Source organism: Squalius cephalus, assembly GCF_949319135.1.
Source record: "Squalius cephalus genome assembly, chromosome: 4".
Taxonomy (NCBI): domain Eukaryota; kingdom Metazoa; phylum Chordata; class Actinopteri; order Cypriniformes; family Leuciscidae; genus Squalius; species Squalius cephalus.
The window spans coordinates 54,371,475-54,386,695 of NC_137125.1; the positions used below are offsets into that span (position 1 = coordinate 54,371,475).

General features: G+C 36.0%; 2 protein-coding genes across 4 annotated transcripts in view; one reads left to right on the forward strand and one right to left on the reverse strand.

Moving 5' to 3' along the window:
* Positions 1 to 362: 362 nt before the first annotated feature.
* proser2 (proline and serine rich 2) overlaps positions 363 to 15,221 on the reverse strand; it is a 29,374-nt gene continuing 14,515 nt past the window's right edge. The window contains exons 1-5 of one of the 3 annotated variants that reach the window (XM_079870138.1): positions 10,996 to 11,059; positions 9,259 to 9,332; positions 6,850 to 7,035; positions 2,810 to 3,047; positions 363 to 2,092 (exon numbers count right to left, since the gene is read on the reverse strand). In XM_079870138.1, coding sequence (XP_079726264.1) covers positions 681 to 2,092; positions 2,810 to 3,047; positions 6,850 to 6,918 — 1,719 coding nt within the window. In that variant the 5' untranslated portion in view covers positions 6,919 to 7,035; positions 9,259 to 9,332; positions 10,996 to 11,059 and the 3' untranslated portion in view covers positions 363 to 680. Of the gene's footprint in view, positions 2,093 to 2,809; positions 3,048 to 6,849; positions 7,036 to 7,849; positions 7,986 to 9,258; positions 9,333 to 10,995; positions 11,060 to 15,221 lie in introns of those variants that run through there. The other 2 variants (XM_079870139.1, XM_079870137.1) reach the window with 2 other exon arrangements.
* The window catches only part of rtcb (RNA 2',3'-cyclic phosphate and 5'-OH ligase), a 51,184-nt gene continuing 37,699 nt past the window's right edge, over positions 1,737 to 15,221 (forward strand). The window contains exon 1 of the mRNA XM_079870143.1: positions 1,737 to 1,748. The gene's annotated coding sequence lies outside the window, so the exon portion shown is untranslated. The remainder of the gene's footprint in view (positions 1,749 to 15,221) is intronic.

The window sequence follows — 15,221 nt, forward strand, 5'->3', positions numbered from 1 at the left end:
ATTACCAAAAATGAAATGCATGTAATTAGATTTATCTTATGTTTTAAAAAACTCATAATCAGACTACAGTTACTTTTAAATTTGATTCTCAGAATTTGATTTACAGAAATAATTTCACTTTTGAGAGGTATTTTCTCGACATTACAACTCCTGACGAACATAATTTATTATTTTTTTGTCAGTCAATCCTCTTTGATGTAATATATTTGCTTGAAGTCGCCCTGAGATTTTAAGAAGTTCATAATTAAGTCAATAATTTAACATTTGCATGTTCATGCTTCTCTGATGTCGTTATAATGGTCACATGACATGCAAGTAAAGAAAGTCATCATTATTAAGTGTTTTAGTTTGTTTTAAAATTCTTTAATTTAACTTGTTTTTTTCATTTAACTAACTATTAATTTTTCATGAACTTAGATACTCCCTGAAATTCCTTCACGAACCCTGGTTTAGGAAACCCTAACATTAGGTAATGGGACAAATTTGGTATAATATGGTATAAGATTATCTCATTCAAATCTAAGTGTTTAACAAATTAGGTCAATAGTAATCTAAAAGTAGTCCGATTATATCATCTAAATAGGTTACGTTACCAACTACAATTTCGTCATGTAAAATGCATTCACTAACTTTACCCAGCACTGGTTGAATAATAACTTCAGAAGGCATCATGTGAGCGTTTAAGACGAGTCCCTCAGCAGTCCTAGCTTGCGTAGCGCGTTACGCCTGGCCTCATCTGTGGCTCCTCTCCCAGAAAACTGGACCGTTATTCCCTGAGCACGGAAGGATGGCTTTGGCAAGGGCCGTGACCCGGTGGGACTCAGTGGACTCTGCTGACGCAGGGGTCTTGGAGCCGCGATGGGCGGATTAGCATTGGATCTGTTTTCACAGAGCGATGCATTCCTCTTGGGTAAGTCTTCCTTCACAGTCCTGTTCGAACTCGTGTTGTCCTCTTTCACCGGGAAGAAGGTTCTGGATCGGGCTCCGTGGATTGGCTCAGGTGTACTCATGACTCTTGATCTGCCGCCGTAGTTGTTGAGATGGACCTCCGAAACCTCTGTTTTGGGTACCGAACTTGAGACATGCTCAGTCCTAAAGGACATTGAGGGGTTCAACATTATGCTCTTGCCACCATAGCTGTTAAAATCACTACGCGTGACTTCGGCGCTCGTCAAAATTGGTGCAGGGCTTGATTTGGTTTGGCAGTGGTCTGTGGTGTCCATAGCGCGGGCGTCAGGACTAGCGTTTGCTGGTAAGCTAGTTTTGAATGTGGTGGTGGTTTTCGCACTTTCGGTCTCCCTCGGAGAAGCGTGCATGATGGATTGCGGTCTCCTGGTTTGGCAGTGGTCTGTAGTGTCCGTTGCGCGAACATCAGCACTAGCGTTTGCTGGTTTGCTAGTTTTGAATGTGGTGGTGGTTTTCGCACTTTCGGTCTCCCTCGGAGAAGCGTGCATGATGGATTGCGGTCGCCTGGTTTGGCAGTGGTCTGTGGTGTCCGTAGCGCGAACATCAGCACTAGCGTTAGCTGGTGAGCTAGTTTTGAATGTGGTGGTGGTTTTAATGCCTTCGGTCTCCCTTGGAGAAGTGTGCATGATGGATTGCGTTCGCCTCTGAGCAAGTCCGAGTTTCGAAAGCGCCTCCATCCTAGATTTGTCTGGCGTGGGATCTCGAAACGATATGCTTCGCGTGGGAAGCTGGCGAACGCAAGGCGGCTCTCCGCCGTCCAGAGGGTGCGCTGAACCGGAGAGGTTAGAGAGCTTTAGCGCCCGGCGCTCCTGCATGCTCACGGCTTCGGTGGCGATTGAATGGGGAATGTGTTCGCGGCTGCCCAGCAACATGCTAATGCTGTCGGGGAGATGCGCGGGTTTGGCGTGAATAGGAGGGCCGTGTTTGACCGAGGGGTTTTGTGGCAACTCCAGACTGCATCTGCGCGGGAGAAGCTGTGAAGCGGACGGGACGCTCTCGTGCTCCACAATCTTGTTGGCGATTATTGATGAAGCTGAAGGCGGATGGTGTCCAACTTCTTGTGGTGGGTCTCGTTTCGCCTGTACCTCGTGATGAGTATCCGGGGCTGCTCTCAGCTCTTGGAAATCTGACGAAGAAAACATTCACAATTGAGTAATCAATCTCAAATGCAGTAGTCGACATTTGAAGTGGATCATAAAAAGTTTATCAAAGTTGTCCTGAGACAAGAACGGGTATTGTTCAAAATGCATGTATAACTTTGATGAAAGAAGGTTTTGATCCACTTCAAATGTTGACTACTGTAGTACAAGAACAAATGGTTTTATCCTGACAACAACATTTAATTTAAAAGAGCCAATTGCGATCCTTCTTAACTGAAAAACAAACAAAAAAACACTCGGTTTGGTTAAGAGATGTCATTCAATATCTGCAGTTGGAAAGAATTAGATTTGCAATGAAGAATCAAGTTTATAAGTTCCATGAGCTTTAGGGATATTTCATTGATTATAAGTAATTTACAAACCCTGTATTTAGGTTTAATTTATTTTCAGTTGATAATTTTAGTGCTTCAACTTAATCATTTCAGTTTATTGCAAAGGCAACACTTCTAAACTTTGTTACAAGTTAGAAGTTTCACATATTTACATTTTATTTTAGCTTTATATCAATTAAGTGTTTTTTATAGTTTACGTTAACAATTGTAACCCTGCTTCAATACGAAAAAATATCTAAATATGATTAAGATCAGAATTTGAATGTTTTTCTGTGGTTTACATTGAGTCACTGTTTCATTTGTAAGTGGTTCGGTCAGTAAGATGGGTGGATGTGTGTTGTTTTTGGGTACCTGGCGTGAAGGGCAGCGCGTCTTTATGTTTGTTGGGATCGGGTGTAGGGTGGACCAGGTCAATGATGTCATGATCTACAGGGCTGTGATGTCGTGCCGTTTGTGTGTGTGAGGCCGGACGCTCCACCGCAAGCCTGTGTCCCGTCCTCTCATCGTCCTCCTCCAGGGAGCCGATGGTCTCCTCAAAGAACAGGATACACTCCCTTTCCTCGAGACTGAGGAACTGCAGATCATCCTCCTAGAGAGAGAGAGAGAGAGAGAGAGAGAGGGAAGTTAAGGAAAACCTCTAATGACAGCTAGTTGACACGTAGTTAATAGAGGTGTAAAACTATATCATGTCACAATATATCATAATACAAAAAGGCAACAATATTTATCGTGGATAGGTCACCCAACATAAAAATTACTGTGTGAGGAAAAAAATTCAAGTTTTCAGAGTTTTAGTATCAGGACTACATTAAACTACTATATATAATGTTGAATATAATGCAATGTGGGTCCTGATAATGCCAAATGTCTGATGTTACCAGTAAAAGTGGCCTATACATTGTGAAACATATTCATCTACAATAATTCTGTATTTTCATCTTCAGAATCATGAATATTGTTATTCTGGTGTCTCTATTGTTCATTGGGTTTCCAGCACCAAGTCCAAGACTATTCATTTACACACACAATGTAATATCAAATTTAGCATTTTAATCAACAGTACTTTTTTTTTTTTTTTTTAAACCCTTTACGCCTGAATTTATTTACAATTAAATAAAAAAATGTATTATGTGTGTTTCTGGCTCCAAGCTGATGCTAAATTAAGTTGAGATTGTTCATTTGTCTATACCATATAGAATAGATATAAATTTAGGTATGTTGCAAATTTGCGACAACAGGCATTTAGGGTAATTTTTTTTACAAAATGGTAAAATTAATAAAACACATTTTCCCATCTCAGGTATGTAGATTTTATTCATGGCACAAAGTTATTAGAACTTATAAACTTTAATTGACAAATTAATGAATCTTGACAACAGCAAGAAACAAAACACTCTCCTACTGCCTAACATTGACAGTAGTTTGTATACATTCCATGATACACTCTGTTTAACTCTTTCCTTGTTTCTCCAGTGCATACATTATATATTCTTATAGTGTTATATCCTAACATGCTATTTTTTGTGAAAAAAAAAAAAAAAAAAAAATAGTTTTGCCTGAAACCATCTAAATACAGCATTATTATAATAGCCCAATCCAGCCGTTATGGACGAATGTCGCGAATTTGCTACAAACAGAAATGTAAAAAATATTCGTCACATGAAGTCTATATGAATAACATAACTATAGAAGCAATCAATAAGCTGGTACATATTTTTATCTTAGCACAACTTAACTCATTTTGGGCAATTTCTCCACATTTGCGCCCTTGATATGCGGATTTTGCAAACCAAAATATTAGCTTCGGTGAACCGGATGTAGTTCCCACTCCGACCGCTCCTACGAGAAACCAGTGCGTGCAAAATGTTCCTAGGTATGTATCGAATGTGCACAAACAGGCATTGGGGGAAAACACACGCGATCTCGCCTGCAGTCTGAATGGAAGAGGTTTGTTGCAAATTCGCGACAGTGGGCGTTGTCTTGGAGTATCGCGTTAATATGGTATCGTGAGTTCAGTATCGTGACATGAGGGTCTCGTTACACCCCTAGTAGTTCCACAAGTTACTTATGTAGTCGAATGTCTAAAGTGGACCATCGAACTAAAGGCTGATCTAACGACGCATGTGCTGTGTGACCTCCAGAGATCAATCCACTGACGCCTCTCCCTGCTCAAACAGCAGAACACAGACTCTACTCATGTAGAGAGCAGCTCCGCTCACAGGTGTGTGTGTGTGTGAACAGTGGGCTGCTTGTTCACCACCGGCGTACACACCCTTCACCCTGAACAGCCCCACTGTAAGTGATGTCCAGGCAGCTCACACACACACACTGCATCACTTTGAGGGCTGGCTTTGGTTTGTGCCATTCAGTTTTCAGAGAACAACAGAAGCAGGACCGGCTTTTCCACTCTGGCTGTGGTTTGTAGTAATAGTGCATTGTGTAGTTTGCACAATGATGTCATGAGGAAATGATTGTGTGAAAGAGGAGAAGAAAGAATTGTTTGTGGCATATAAGTATAGGATGGTGAGAACTTAAATATCTGAATTCAAATCTGAGATCATTTAACAATAAAACTGAATTCTACTCTCATACTTTTACACTAGTAAAAAAACTTCTTTTTTTTAGGCCGGTTAGCCTAAATTTTTAATGTTTTGGAAAAGTCTCTTCTGCTCACCAAGAGTGCATTAATCAGAAATACAGTAAAAATAGTGACATTTAAACTTTACATTTTTACTATATATTTGCATAGAAACCAGCTAATTATATTCCTGAGATCAAAGCATCAGTACTCCAGTCTTCAGTGTCACATGAATCATGATCCTTCAGAAATCACTCTAATATAATGATCTGATGCTCAAGAAAGCAGTAAAAAGTATTCTCGTCGCTTGATAAACTTAAGGTTGAGCCGCTGTAGTCACTTGGACTATTTTAACGATGTCTTTACTAACTTTTCTGGGATGGCAGATCTCGATTACCTATCAGCCTATGGAGGAGTGAGACAGCTCTCAGATCTCATCACAAATATCTTCATTTGTGTTCTGAAGATGAAGGAAAGTCTGACGGGGTTGAACAACATGAGGGAGAGTCATTACTGACAGTTTTCATTTTTGGGTGAATTAACCCTTTAATTGTAATAATTTAGTAACCGTGCATCTCTTAAAACACACACACGAGTTGAGGAATCATTCATGTCAAATGGACACATACTTTGGGCTTTAATAATAGTAGAGCTGCACGATTCTGGATAATCTGAGAATCATGCTTTTTTTATTTATTTTTTTAATATAAATCAAGATCATGATTATCCCAAGGTTCTGAATAGTCAACTAAACAATAACATGTCATTTACTAGAAGTTCAGACAAAATTCAATTATTTTTTTTTTTTAAACGCTTTGAAAGAATGATTCAATGACTCGCTCATAGAGACTTCACTTGTGTCATTCCTGGATGAATCAGCATTTTTGAATGAATCTTTTGAATGATTCAATGACTCACTCATAGAGACTTCACTTGTTTCATTAGTGGATAAATCAGCATTTTTAAACAAATCTCTTGAATGATTCAATTACATTTTTTAACAGTCACTTGTCGCACCCACTGGTGTTCCTGTATCTTGATACAATCTTTATTTGAAGCATCAAGTTAATTTCAAAAGGTGATTTGCTCTATTTTGATCTCTACTGTAGACATCAGTGTTTATATTTGAACTCTAACCTTTTATGGCAATATTTCTGTGATAATTTGAATTATTATAACACAGAAATAATGATACTGTGTGGTTGAAAAGACTGTTAGTGAAGCTGTTTCATACTGTACATCACAACTCTCTCTGGATCAGAACACAGATCTTGTCAAAGCTTTAACAGACAGAGCCAAATCATTAAGGAATGAGATCATGTGGGTGTTTGAGTCGAGATCGCGATCTTTAAATGATTAATCGTGCTTTGAATAGTAGTGATACTAATCAGAAAACAATCTGAGAAAGACTGTGCCATCCAGAACCTGCTGGTTTTGTCCAGATCATGTCATGCTACTGTTTCACACGCCGCTCGACTACATTCCTGTCTTTACTACAGAATCACATTCCTCTGAGAGAGTTCAGTGCTCTAACACACACACACACACACACACACACACACACACACACACACACACCACACCACACCTGTCTGAGGACTGAAACTCAATGACTGTCATGCTTGAACTGAAGGAACTGGTTTCTCTGCATCAATCAGTGTGTGTGAGTGTGAACGCGTGGGTTCATTTCCTTTTGCTGTTTCATAAATCTATTTTAATCATCAATAAGGAGTGGTTTGGCTTATTAACGGCTAAAACAATACACATTATTGTCTGTCCTGGCTTACTTGGAAGTAAGTGTTTTAATACTCACAGAGCAGCCTTTCGGCCCGTCGTTCAGGCCGTAGTGAAGCGCCCGACTGTTGTGCATGTGAACATCCATTACGGCATCCAGGGCACCGCGTCTTGTGGAAAAAAGGTTGAGTGGAAAAGGTCAAGGGTCGTGTGAAATGGTCTGAACATTTCCACGTACCCGAGTGACTTGTTTCACATGATGCTCCTGGAACACACACACAATACACATCGTTAAAATCCTCCTAACTGCTGTTCTCAGATCACTGAGGAATACTGTGTTTGCTCACACAGATCTCCTGAGGTCTGACTACAGCTCTTCACACACAAACACAATCACACAGCTTTACTCGCGTTATGAGTAACATCCAAAGCTAGATCATTATACAATCTCTATATATTTACTTATACACGACACGATCAAAAATAACGTTCCTATTTAATGTTTGTAAAGTGATAAAACTGAAAGTTAAATTTAACGTTTTAAACAACTGGACGCTGGAAATGTTCAGAAAACATTCAGAAATAACGTTTTCATAGTTTAATAGGCATGTTAGCAAAACATTATTAGAATTGGTTGTTGTTGTTAAATTACTAAGTTATAGCGTAATTGGTTATCTAGAATAGTGACTTTTCTTGTGAATCACGAAGTAATAACATTAAAATAAACCAAAAAAAAGTTACATTTTCACATAATTCTATTACACAATGTATCGCTTTTTAGGACAATTAAGTTTTTTTGTTTGTTTGTTAGTTTTTTTAGCGTTATGACTAATTTAATGATAAACATATGTGGTTCTAATTACAGTAATCAAAATCTCAAGTTAAACTCTGTACAATAGATACGTTTTCAAATATACTTCACTGTCATGTAAATGATAATGAAGATATCATATTCAAATATATTTCTTCGCGGTGAAATAATAATTACCTGGGTCCGTCTTGAATGAGATTCGCCCAAACCCTCGAGTCTAAAATGAGTAAAAGACTTTTTAAGAGGGGGGGAAAACAGTTTAACTTACCAAAACATCCTGAAACATCTGACCAGCGCAAGTTAAACGAATAAACCGTGTGCCACTCCAGTTCTGTGTCTGTTCGCTGAGAGTGGATGTGTTTTAAATGAGTCTGTGCGCGCGAACTGGCTCATCAGGTTCTACGGGAGCGCGCGCTCGTGATGACGAACACGGAGTTTCTACTTATTTTCTAAGCAAACGTTTCAGAGACTTTCATAATTGATAAACACTAGGCGGGGTTTGGGCAGGGAAATGTTTGTTTTTATAAGATTAAATCTGTGTACTGTAAGGTTTGTACCCGTATTTATGTGGATGCCGCGCCCTCTTGTGGCAGGAGCCTTCTATTATTGTTTGTGAATACAATGTTTGAACGTACATGAAATTACAAATTATAATTGTTTATATCATGGACAAATATTAATGTGAATCTCATATCCAGGTCAAATGAGATTCACATTTATATTTGTCCATGATAGAAACAATTATTAATTATTTACCCCCCCAAATTAAATTTAATAAAACAGTGAATAAATATTAAATTATATTTTGCATAGTGATGTCAAATTGATTAATCTGCTTGCTTTATTAAATTTCTGTACCTGGAATAACTACCATCAGACCAACCTGAAAAGCACTGTTTGTTTCATTTGTAACTGTTACATTGTATTTATTTGTGCAAAACATGTATTGATCCGAGGATAAAATATGACAAAAGTCCTTGTATTGTTAATTATTACAATTATTTAATAAATGTTTAAAAATATATATTATAGTGTGTGTGTGGCAACAAAACATGACAAACTTGTCTTCTTAAGAAGAAATATTTTGTTAGATATATAAAGTTATGAAACAAGTCCAAGTATTGTGTTATTCTCTGCGGTCTGTTGTTTCATCTAACACTGTGTAGAAATGTTAATAAAGTTAAATGACGCCCTCCTGTGGCGAATTAAGTGAATAACAAGGCTGTTAATTATAAGTCAGAAGAAAATCGTGCTTTCAATTCAAGTTATTTTGAATTGATTTCACATTTAACAAATTGTTTATTACCATGGACAACATAATTTTTATTTTATTTTATTACTTTTATTTAGTAGTAATGTCTTTACATCTGTAATGTACATTTAAATGTTGCGTTTAAACGCCCTCCTGTGGTGAATTGTGTGAATTACGTTGTATTTATTTGTGCTTTTGAATGTAATTTGATAATTTGTTCTTATTTTATTACTGACTGTTTACCTGTCTTTTAATAATGTTTTAAATGTATATTAGTTAGGCTAGTAGTTTTAGCTGTGGGGTCAAAACTGGAAGAGACAATTGTGAATTTTCTCTGGTATCTAAAATTGCTAAACTTTCATGGCCAGTTAAAAAAACAAAACAAGATTACTTGTCAAATAAATAAATGAACTTGAAATCATTACCTGTCCAGGAGCGGATCCATCATTAAAGCCAATGTCTGTCTGTGTAACTCAGACACAAAACTGAGTTTGTTGATCTGCAAAACAACAGAACAGAAGCAAACCTGTCAATCAAAGCGTCCGTCACTGTCTGTCGTCCTCAGGCTCTGCTCAACGAAACACAGGAATAACTTTCATATTGTCAGTGATATTTCAAGATCAACCCTCAGGTTTACTTCATTATTCATACATAATTTATCAGTGAAATCTGTGAGTATCAAATATGATAATCTGGATTTTGAAGGAGATTTATTTGTTCATCTGTCAATCATCATTGTATTGCATTATATGTTTTAAAACTACAGAGCTTTGATCATAAAACTAAGTTTTATAATAAGACATATTATTGATAGATTGACATTTATATGCATTTTATGTATATGTCCCTTATAAAGATCTCATTGATTTACATTACAAGCATTATAATCTCATCTGACTTTTTGGCCATATATATATACAGTACCAGTCAAAAGTTTGGAAACATTTCTATTTTTAATGTTTTTGAAAGAAGTCTCTTATGCTCATCAAGCCTGCAGGTTAAAAAAAAAAAAAAAAAAAAAAAAAAAAAAAACCCAGTAATATTATGAAATATTATTACAATTTAAAATAATGGTTCTCTTTTTTAATATACTTTAAAATGTAATTTATTTTTGTGATGCAAAGCTGACTTTTCATCAGCAAGTACTCCAGTCTTTGGTGTCTTATGATCCTTCAGAAATCATTCTAATATGCTGATTTATGATCAATGTTGGAAACAGTTGTGCTGCTCAATATTTTTTTTATAACCTGAGATACTTTTTTCAGGATTATTTGATGAATAAAAAGTTAAAAAGAACTGTATTTATTTAGAATAGAAATCTTTTGTAACAATATACACTACCGTTCAAAAGTTTGGGAACAATAACTATTTTTTTTTAAGAAATTAGTACTTTAATTCAACAAGGATGCGTTAAATTGATAAAAGGTGATGGTAACGATTTATATTGTTAGAAATGTTTTTATTTTGAATAAATGCTGTTTTTAAGAATAAATGCTGTTAACGTTTTACTCATCAATGAATCCTGAAAAAAGTATTCCAAAAAAATATATTAAACAGCACAACTGTTTCCATCATTGATAATAACTGAGTATCAAATCATCATATTAATGATTTCTGAAGGATCATAAGACACCAAAGACTGGAGTACTTGCTGATGAAAATTCAGCTTTGCATCACAAAAATAAATTACATTTTAAAATATATTAAAAAAGAGAACCATTATTTTAAATTGTAATAATATTTCATAATATTACTGTTTTTTTGTTTGTTTTTTTTGTTTTTAACTGCAGGCTTGATGAGCAGACTTCTTTCAAAAACATTAAAAATAGTAATGTTTCCAAACTTTTGACTGGTACTGTATATATATATATAATATCTGCACTAAATTGCATGTTTTTGCTCAGTTTGGGTCAAATTTGAGCTGTTTTTCCTCCATATTCTCACTATATGAGCCCAAATGTGTCAAATATGATACTAAACATAAACATATAAGCACATTTTATTCTATACTTGGTCTAAAGTTTCAATAAACTCCTCCATGTAAAAAAATACTTGATTTAACTATAAACACAAGACATATGATTAATATGTCAGGGTTTACAGAGTTAATTCCATCACTACATGAATCTAATGAATGACAGAAGAGGACAGAAGTTACTTACAGGTGAGTCGCGTGACATATTGGAGTTTGTTGGTTTTATGTGATGTAACATCTATAAATTAAACAATCTGCACGTGTTGTGGCGACTCGTCATCATCAAGCGTCCGCAGGTGAAACTGGCGCGCGCCACCTAGTGGACCGGGTGGAAAACTGCACTTTAGTTTTGTGACACTGAAGATACTTCAAACATTAGAGATGGTGATGTGGATATACACGTACTTTTTCCTCACATGAAAGATAAAAAAATAACAAAATAAATCTTGTTGCGGGATTCGGGAAACGAAAGACCGTCTACTTGACGGTTAGTGACGTAACCACTGAACCATGTGACTCTACCCTTTATTTTGGGATTTTTTGGCTTAATCCTTTTAAACCACTAAAACTAAAACAGGATTCTCTTGTTGAAGAACGTACACTTGTTCAAACAAACAAAACAAAAAAACTTTTTGCAAATTTAATTCGCATCATTATCTTCTTTTTTTTTTTTTTATCCTCCGCACTGCAGCAACATCTGGCAAACATATGTAGTGATGATCGGTAGTGATCCGAGGATAAAATATGACAAAAGTCCTTGTATTGTTTATTATTAAAATTATTTAATAAATGCTTAAAATATATGTATATTATAGTGTGTGTGGCAACAAAACATGTGACAAACTTGACTTCTTAAGAAGAAATATTTTGTTAGATGTATAAAGTTATGAAACAAGTCCAAGTATTGTGTTATTCTCTGTGGTCTGTTGTTTCATCTAATACTGTGTAGACATAAATAAATATTATAATTTTAATAAAGCAAGTCAAATGATGCCCTCCTGTGGTGAATTAAGTGAATAACAAGGCTTATTTGCGATAAGTCAGAAGAAAACCGTGTTTTCAATTCACATTATTTTGAATTGATTTCATATTTAACAAATTGTTTATTACCATAGACAACATAAAAAAAACCTAGCAAATTGCCCCTTTAATTTAGTAGTAATGTATTTACATCTGTAAATGTCGCGTTTAAACGCCCTCCTGTGGTGAATTGTGTGAATTACTCTGCTGCAACTTTATTTATAGAGCTTAAACTCATGCATGGGATTATTTTACATCGATTCAGATTCATTTATTAAATTATTGGTGCAACAGTAAAACCTCTGGCAAATTACCCCTTTTGTTAAGTTTATCAGAAACATGTTCTTACGTTTGTAATATTCCAATCTGGACGCCCTCCTGTGGTGAACTGTGTGAATTACACTGCTGTCATTTTACCCAGAAACATTCCTGGGCGGAACTACTTCTCTCTGTTTATGTACGTCGAGTCACGCAGGTACTGTGCTCCTCCGCAGCGGTACGACCCGAACCAGAATAAAATAGTCCGAATATAAACACTTATTATAGGTGTATCATAGTGATTCAGGATGAGACAAAAACACAATTTGGAAAATTGATTCATTATGTACTCGCTCATTATATAATCTTTGTAAATTTTGAACACAAAAAGCTTTAAAACAAGACAAACTTATATTAGCCAGTCGCCCTCCTGTGGTGAACTGTGTGAATTACATCGCTGCAACTTATTTCTACAGCTGTAACTGCAGTCAGAGGAAAACTTTGATTACACTATTTTGTAATATTTAATAAATTGTTCGTTGCCATGTGAAGCAGCAAAACATCTGGCAAATTACCCTTCTTATTTTCTATAAATATATTTTACATCTGCGATATACTTTTTAAACTGGAGTTTAATCGCCCTCCTGTGGTGAATTGTGTGAATTACACTGCTGCAACTTACTAAGAGCCCCAGAGGAAAACCTTGCACTAAATTACTTTGTATTGATTTCATATTATTTAATAAATTATTAATTACCCTGTGAGACAATAAAACATCTGGAAAAGTTTGCTTTAGTAGAAATATATCGCTATTCACTGCCATTGGCCTTTATGGCATTTGTGGTCCATAAGTGTACAATGCATTAGAACAACACCAGGGTGAGTAAATTACGACTTAATTTTTATTTTAGCGTGAACTAACCGATTATTCAATTAAATTATTATTAAAGTCTGTATTAAAATGACAGATTGACAATCTAATCTATAATTTATTTATAAAAGTGTTATGCAAACCGCAGGACCAGAAACAGCTGAAGCGGCTGATCAAGATATTTAGGTTTACTAGAAATCTTCCAGGCTGGTAAGTTGGACTGATTTGTTTTGCATAAAATGTGACAAATTTATATGAAAAAACAAAACATATGATGTTATTTACAAGTTATGTTTGTGTTGTCAGTTTGAGTTTGATAATAAAGTTCTTAATGACCATTTTTGTGATTGTTTGTACATTTATTACAACTAATTTTTCCCACATCAGCGTAACAAAACATTTTGTACATGTAACTCAAATAATGCAGATTCAATCCTGAGCAGACATTTTTAAAATCATCCTAACATTACTTCCATACAGATAAAACAATAAAGTTCTTCATATAAATGAACACTGATAAACACAAGGAAATGACTGGAACGCTTTAGAGTAAACGCTGACTAAGACAAGATCACAAACGCTAAAACTAAACAATGAATATAAAGGTTCTGTGGCTTAGAGGATAATTAGTTTTCTTTTGTACTGGAAAGTAATGGTTCAAATCCTACTATTTTTACATTTGAATTAAAGACAGAAAACATTAAAGCTCTAAACTTGAATTTACCATGTAGTTTAGTGACTCAAATATTGTATTTTACACATGGAGTCCTTTGTTCAAATCCTTATATTGTGTTAATACAGTAAATCAACACACAATCTAACTAACCCTTAACAATGAATAATGCAAACAACACAAAGTCAGTAGCTCAGTTGTTGGTCATTTGCCTAATGTATGTGAAAGTCTTGGTTCAGATCCTACAAATGCTGCTGTTCTCCATCATACAAGAACAAAGATCTCAATAAAACACTTCGAAACACACTCAGAAGCTCAAGCGGTAAAGCGTTGCATTTTAGTCCTAAGTTCTGCACTTGCTAATATTTTCATTATAGAAACCAAAGCCCTCAATAAAGCTCAGCCCAACACACCCATCAGTGTCTCTGGCTCAGTGGCTCAGGAGATAAAGCGTTGTGTTTTAATCTTGGAGTCACAAGTTCAAATCCCCTTTTACATCCATTAAATTGTACATCCATAATTGTTCCAAATAACTTCACAATTGTTAAAGCCATGATGGTGCAGTGGTTAAGCACACCTTACCTGCAGAAAATACTGCAGTGGAGACATGCGTTCACACCCAACAACAGCAGAACTTTTAATGTTCTTTTATATTCATTAGATTCGATTTGCAACATCGTAATTCACACAAATCACCACGAGAGGGCGAAACCCTTTTATGTTTGTTATAATTGATTTGCAGCGGTGTAATTTATGAAAATCACCACAGGAGGGCGAAACACATTAAAGTTCATTAGACTCGATTTGCAAAGGTGTAATTCACTAAAATCACCACAGGAGGGCGAAACACTTTTATGTTCATTAGCTTCGATTCGCAAAGGTGTAATTCACACAAATCACCACAGGAGGGCGAAACTCTTTTATGTTCATTAGACTCGATTTGCAAAGGTGTAATTCACTAAAATCACCACAGGAGGGCGAAACCCTTTTATGTTCAATAGACTCAGTTTGCAACAGGTGTAATTCACTCAAATCACCACAGGAGGGCGAAACTCTTTTATGTTCAATAGACTCAGTTTGCAAAGGTGTAATTCACACAAATCACCACAGGAGGGCGAAACACTTTTATGTTCATTAGCTTCGATTCGCAAAGGTGTAATTCACACAAATCACCACAGGAGGGCGAAACTCTTTTGTGTTCATTAGACTCGATTTGCAACAGGTGTAATTCACTCAAATCACCACAGGAGGGCGAAACTCTTTTATGTTCAATAGACTCAGTTTGCAAAGGTGTAATTCACACAAATCACCACAGGAGGGCGAAACACTTTTATGTTCAATAGACTCGGTTTGCAAAGGTGTAATTCACTCAAATCACCACAGGAGGGCGAAACACTTTTATGTTCAATAGACTCAGTTTGCAAAGGTGTAATTCACTCAAATCACCACAGGAGGGCGAAACACTTTTATGTTCAATAGACTCAGTTTGCAACAGTGTAATTCACTCAAATCACCACAGGAGGGCGAAACTCTTTTGTGTTCATTAGACTCGATTTGCAACAGGTGTAATTCACTCAAATCACCACAGGAG